The 6,956-nt window shown below is 36.5% G+C and overlaps 1 protein-coding gene across 1 annotated transcript; it reads right to left on the reverse strand.

The window, feature by feature from the left end:
* Positions 1–5,435: 5,435 nt before the first annotated feature.
* LOC101347573 (olfactory receptor 6K3) lies at positions 5,436–6,956 on the reverse strand. Its single transcript, XM_012559733.2, is given in 2 exon segments — positions 5,436–6,046; positions 6,048–6,956. Coding segments are annotated over 2 exon segments (948 nt in total). The 5' UTR covers positions 6,554–6,956; the 3' UTR covers positions 5,436–5,604.

A 6,956-nucleotide genomic window follows, 5' to 3' on the forward strand; every position in this document is an offset into this window, starting at 1 on the left:
AAACAGCTGGGTTAATCTCATCAGATGGGGGTGGAAGGGAAACTGCAGACAGTGGCTTATCAGACAAAGATGGGCTAATCTCTTCAGATGGGAGTAAGTGGGCTGGTTATGTTGGCAAGAGTGATTCAATGCAATTTAGGGGCTCAGTGTATCCAGCTTCCTTGTTATCTGCCCATATGTTGCAATCTCATGTTTCAGGATTCCATTTCTTCCCAGTCAACACCCCCATTTTAACTTCAGACATCATTGGAGGTTGGGAGTTCAATTGGTGTTGTCATTCAGCCACTCTTACAATAAGACTCTGGATTTGGTTTTTGGCAATATCAACTCTGCTCCTATAAGAAACGAGGCTTTCTTTCAGAGCATACGTGGCAACTTTCAGGTATTTTATGTGGCGATTGAACTGTGACTCTGAAGCCCTGAGCTCATCTCTTTCTTTCATCACTTTGTCTAGCAAAAGCAAGGCCAAACAACCAGCTTCCCTATACTTCTCAGTTTGACAGAAATGCTGAAAGGCATCAAATACACAATCACCTAGAGGCTTGTTTCTCTCAAATATTTGATCCAATGGAGGTGATATTTTATGTATTTCTATTGTCACCTCATGCCATGGATTAGCTGTTCACTCTTCCTTACTGGAATTAGAGTTATTACTGTATTTAAGTCTAGCTAGACTTGAGAGTCAATTCAGAAAACTCATCCTTAAGATTTTGTTCCTCTGTAACCACCCTTGGTACTAAATGTTTTAGGCTGGGTTCTCTAGAGGAACAAAAACAAGTGAAGCATAAATATAGAAATATATAGAGGGAGATTTATCTCAAGGAAATCACTCACACAATTGTGGAAGCTGGCAAGTTAAGTCCCAAATCTGTGGGTCAGGCATCAGGCTGGAGGCTTCTCCTGGCTCACACTGTTGCGTGGGCTGATGAACCCAAAATCTGCAGGTCATGCAGAAGGCTGCTGGATCATGGGGTTGTGGGAGCTGGTGAATCCAAAGATCTGCAGGTCAGGTGGCAGGCTACTGGCTCATGTCCCAAGAATTGGAGGTCAGAGGATGACAAGTAGGATGCAGTATCCAGAGAGAACTTTGCCAGAACATCCATATATATTGGATGAAGGTCACAGCCCCAAGGAAACTGATTGGCTTTCAACTGATTGGCTGCTCACTTCAGATCGCAAAATGGAGGATGATTATGTAATATCTGCCAAACCACTGAGAATCATATCCTAGCCAAGTTGACACATAACCTTAACCTTCACTGCTATATCATAACATTCTGAGGATGATTATATATTTTATATAACAAAATTAGTGTAGCATAGTATTATTGAATTGCTTACTGTGTAGGTCACTGTTTCATGCATATATATACATATTTCTCATCTAGTGCTCATACAATATAATCAGGTAAGATTATTATCTCCATTTTACAGAGGAAAAACTTAGATACACACAAGTTAAGTAACCTGTACAAGGATTCTCAGCTTATAAAGGGCAGAATCAGAATTTAAATTCGTGCACTATGTCTCTAGAGAGATGCTCTAACACACAGACAATTTACCACCTCTCCTGATGTGTGTAAATAGATTTTAAATGCTTAGAATATTGTCAGGCATATAGTAGATGCTCCAAAATATTGGGCACTATTACACTGGAGCTGGAGTTCCTATATTATGGTACTAATCAAGCTGTATTATAATCATCAACTTACTTGTTCTACCTTCTCTGAACTTTAAGTTCTTCCTTTAAGGCAGTAAATATCTTTTGTCTATCACAGCAACTTTAACAGGATTGGCAAGTAAAAATTGTTGGTGCCAAATATATTAACTTGGAATTGGACCACTGGGTGCAATTAAAATTAAATCCACAAGAAAGCCATGGATAAGTGAGCACAGAAAATTAGGCACAGTTTGGAAAGGGAAGTTCTAATAAGAGTCCAAATCAAGTCTGACCTAAATGATATCTCAAAAGATGGCATCATAAATGTGGTATCCTCTTTCACATATACCCATGACTAGCACCCCTGAAGGGAGAGCTTCCTCCTAAATTTATCATTGTTCCTACCAATGTTCAAGCCTTCTAAACTCTTTAATAATAGAGTTTTCAGGTTATCCAGTTAGTATTCATATGCACGGAAAGTGAATTCTTTCTCCCCAAGTCATAATCTTCTGCACTCACCTCTGCCAAAGACCACCCTGTCTCTCTGTGGCTCCCATCCTTGATATCCCTTCAGCCTCTCCAGAAGGGGACTTACAGTCATCACAGCAGACATCCCAGGGAAGAGGGCTCTACAGGGGATTCCTCCCCCGTACCTTAGTGGAAGGCATCACCTTCCTTCATGGAGTTAATTAGTAAAAGTTTCCCCACTGCATTCTCTTTTCATTATATTTCCAGATCAAAGTTGTCAATAAACATTTTTTTCCTCTGATTGTGCTCACCTTTCTGAACATCATAAGCTACTTTCTCCAGCACTATCATTATTTCAGCTGCTTGTGAGTCTACAAGAACACCATGGAAAGAACAGTTTTCTTGTGGTCCTGCCTTTCTTACACGAACACGCAGACGTAGACAGTCTTGAAGGGAAAGTACTGACACCAGAAAGATCATCTTAAAAAACTAACAGAAAATTAGAACGTTTCAGAACAAACGTCATTGGGGATTTTGTGCCAATACTGGAGAAAGCAAGGGAACAATGCCACTTTTTCTTAGCCTACCAATGTGTGCGAGTCTTTTCTACTCTGAACAACTCACATTGACCCTGCTGGCCTTTCTATTGACCAGTCAATCCCTCACCCTCTCTTCATCATTTTTTTTTTTTTTAAGAATTATTCAGTACTCCATGCTCTCAATCCACTGCCCTTTTGAAAACTCAATGTTCTTTCTTTTTTCTTTTTCCAAATCAAGTTGCTTTTATCATATTTTCTTCTCCTTAGAAATATGTATTAGGTTCTAGGATGGAAAGATGTATGTTTGTCTCTCTGGTTTTATCCAGCTTTTCTTTCTATGATTTGGGGGCTTATTTTCCTTGTTTAACTTATAATATTTTTTTTCTTAAAATTCAAAAATTCCAGCAGATTATGTTGTAAAGTTAATGATTTGGCATAGCATGAAATGCTCTCTTTTGATCTGATAACTCAAGCATTCTTTAGGTAAAGTATTTTTTCCTTTTATTTGAATTATTAATTTCACTCTGATGTTTCTTTCTTTCTAGAATTCCCTAGGACCACTTTTTTGATCTGTAGAATATAGTAACACGTTCCCTATATATATATATTTTTTCCTTTTGCATGACATCTTTGGTTCTTCATATGGGTTCTGTAAGTTCTAGGATATTTTCTCCAGGTCATCTTCTAAGTCACTAATTTCATTCTCTGTAACAGTCAATCTATTTTTCAATATCTCCATTACATTTTATATTCTGTATTTGTTTCATTTGCTGGTAATTTTTGTTAATAGAAAATACTTTCACAAATATCACTGAGAGTTTAAATTATAAATATTTAATGATTTTTTTTTTTTTCTTTTTTTAATTAGAACTAGTCTGTTTCATGACAGGGCATTTGCTTCCACTCCCCAAGTCTCTGTTTCTGTGTTCTCTCCCTCTCTCTTTAATTACAGTGATTATTCCACTAATTATTGGGTCATGCATTGACAAAGTTAATGTTCTTAAAAACATAAAGGGCAGGGAAAGACTAAAGTGATTTTTTAAAAAAGGTAGTCTTTGCATGTGTGTGTGTCTGCATATATGAATACAAAAAAACCCAAAAATAACAAAAACAAGAGAACAACGTGTTGTAGCTATAACTGCTCATGTCAAATAAGCAAGCATCTGCTATGAAATCCAATGTTAGGTATAGATGACTGCTGTTGTGCCAAAAAGTCATACTTTTCTGTTTTTGTTTGTTTGTTTTTGGCAGTTTGAGGTTACCCACATACTTCCTAACTTCTCTACTTTGTATTTCTCAGATCTACTTTGAATGCTCTTCTATGAATGCAGTCCTTGGGACAGATCCATTTTGATCTGGGAAATTCCACAGGTCCTTTGATCCATTCCTTCCATCCAGAGCTCCCAATGGACCATGGTTCTTAGCATCTACTTCTCCAAGCTTTGATTATTTTCCTATAACTTTTGTGTAGAAGCTCACCAACTTAATTCCTAGGCTCATTTCTTCTCTCTCTTTGATTAACATCTGGCAGACTAGTACTTCCCTCAGCTGGATATTATCTGTATTCATACTTGAGGAAATGCTTCAAGTCTGGGAATCTATTGAGGACCCGTCTTTTTTTTTACTTTTTTTTTAAAGGACCGGTGACATTTTGGTTTTATTTTATTTTTGTTTTTCCTTTATTCTAATGTTGCTTCTACTTTTCTGTTTAATATACATCTTTGATCATTGCAAGATGACCCAACAGACTAAAGTAGTGCTTTAGATACTTTAGCCAGACAGGGACATTATTATTTTTTCTTTTCTTAAAATGAAAAAGATATGTGATATTTCAGGATATTAAAGTAGTATAGTTACCATGAATGTGTTTGGGCAAACATATATAGTTTCTACTTTATTATCATATCTTTAACTTTTTTAGTGCTTAACCCATTGCCATTGAGTCAATTCTGACTCATAGCGACCCTTTAGGACAGGGTAGGACTGCCCCATAGGGTTTCCAAGGAGCAGCTGGTGGATTTGAACTGCTGACCTTTTGATTAGCAGCCGAGCTCTTAACCACTGTGACACCAGGGCTACTTTTTAGTGCTTAGGGCTATAAAAACTTATCTAGTTCTGACTTATTTATTTAAATAGGATTTTTGGTAGAAGGAAGTTTAAATATATGGGTTTAAATTGTTATCCTAATACAGAAGATTAAACTTGCATTTTAGAAAATTATTTTTGCTGACAATGCAGAGCATACATTTCAAACGGGACAAAAAGGAAGGCAAGAATATTGTAGCTCAAAAAAAAAAAGCAACCAAATACTCCTAAGTGTGTGTTTTTATTTTTAACATGTGACTCTTATAGCCTTCCTAAAAAACATACATAGCAAATACTACTAATCAGTGGAAAATAATATGAACAACTCACACTTATTTTGCATTTGTTCTGCTATCTACTATCTTAAGCAGTTGCATAATTTTCATAATAACCATATGCAGTCCTAATTTTAAAATATATTACTTTTGTATGTATTTTATAGATGATGAAACTAGTACATAGAAAAGTTATTAGTTATTTTTTCAAGGTTACAAAGCTAGTTTGTGGTAGCACTGAAATATGAACCTTGACCTATTCTACAGATACTATACCCTGAACCACTATATTTTATAATCTGTAGTTATTGCTAATAATTATTATTATTATAATAAACTTAATTTTCGTAAGAAGCATAACTTAATGGTTTAAACATCATATTTCTTTTATATTATTTATCTGTGTAACTCTACAAAGGTAATCCATGCTATCTTAATCGAACATGTATAAACAAAATAAATATGTACTCTTAAACACAAGAAGAACTAGAATAACAGACACAAAATATCAGTGTGACAACAAATGAGTTATATGTAAATTTTATGGTTCAGAATGGTAGGTGCCTATGAGCTAGCATTAACTTGCAGATGCATTAAACACCTTCTGAGGCCAGAAAAGCTTCTTAATTGCAATCTTCATATCCTTGTTTCTCAAGCTATAAATGATAGGGTTGAAAAAAGGAGCAAGGACTGCAAACATCAGTGCAATGGCTGTGTCCAAAATTAGTGGGAAAGTGGCAGAGAAACGCAAGTACATGAGCGACACACTGCCACAGAACATCAGAAAGACACCAAGATGGGGTGCACAGGTGGAAAAGGCCTTCTGTTGAGCCTCAGCAGAAGGAATCCCCAGAATCACAGTGATGATTCTGATATAAGAGAGAGCAATGATCAGTACTGAGAAGATGATGGCAATAGCGTGGATGACATCCTCAACCAGGATCATGGAAGTGTCTGTACAGGCCGAGCGCAGCACAGGTTCAAAGTCATAGAAGATCTGATGGATTTGATTGGGGCCAGAAGGGCAGCGTGGAAATCCATACAATCTCTGGGAGCAACACAAGAAAGGCAAAGATGCAGGAGCCTGTAGAGAGCTGAGTACACAGCCAGGAAGTCATGATGGTCGGGTAGTGGAGAGGGTTACAGATGGCAACGTATCTATCAATAGCCATGGTGGTCAACGAAATCCCTTCAGAATTTCCAAGTGAATGGAAAAAGTACATCTGCAAGAGGCAGCCAATTATGGAGATAGTCCTCTGCTCACTGATAAGGTTGGAGAGCATCTTGGGGATGGTGGCTGTGATGTACCAGATCTCCAAAAATGAGAAAATGCTGATGAAATTATACATGGGATTGTGGAGATGAGTATCCATCCTGACTGCAAAAAACACAATGAGATTCCCAATGACAATGAATATGTAGATAAAAAACAAAGGAATGAAGAAGAGGAGACTACAATCTTCAAACTGAGGAAATCCAGAGAAGAGAAATTCTGTCACTGTAGTAGTTTGATTGCTTCTCACCATAGTCTCAACAGTCTTAACTCTTATGGGTATAAAGACACTGATCTCCTCTTAGATGGCGTATAAAAAGTCAGTTTCATTGACTCATTTGAGAGTCAAATGAAGAATATGCTTTAAGCAGGTCATTTATCTCTATTTATTCATTTATTCATTAAACAGATATTCATTTAATGCCTACTATGTGCCAAGCCTTGTTGTGGGTTTATTGAAATCAGTGGTGAAGAAACATGTCTCTACTTTCATGAAGCTTATATTCTAATTAAAGAGACAAATAATAAGCAAATAAAATATTAGTAATGCCATATTTATAAACTAAAGTAGGATAATAACATACTAGTCATGATAGCCTTTTATAAAAATGTCCAAAATTATTTTGAATCACCAGATAAATTCTCTAAAAGTTCTT

The sequence above is a fragment of the Trichechus manatus genome, unplaced genomic scaffold, assembly GCF_000243295.1.
Source record: "Trichechus manatus latirostris isolate Lorelei unplaced genomic scaffold, TriManLat1.0 scaffold00300, whole genome shotgun sequence".
Taxonomy (NCBI): domain Eukaryota; kingdom Metazoa; phylum Chordata; class Mammalia; order Sirenia; family Trichechidae; genus Trichechus; species Trichechus manatus.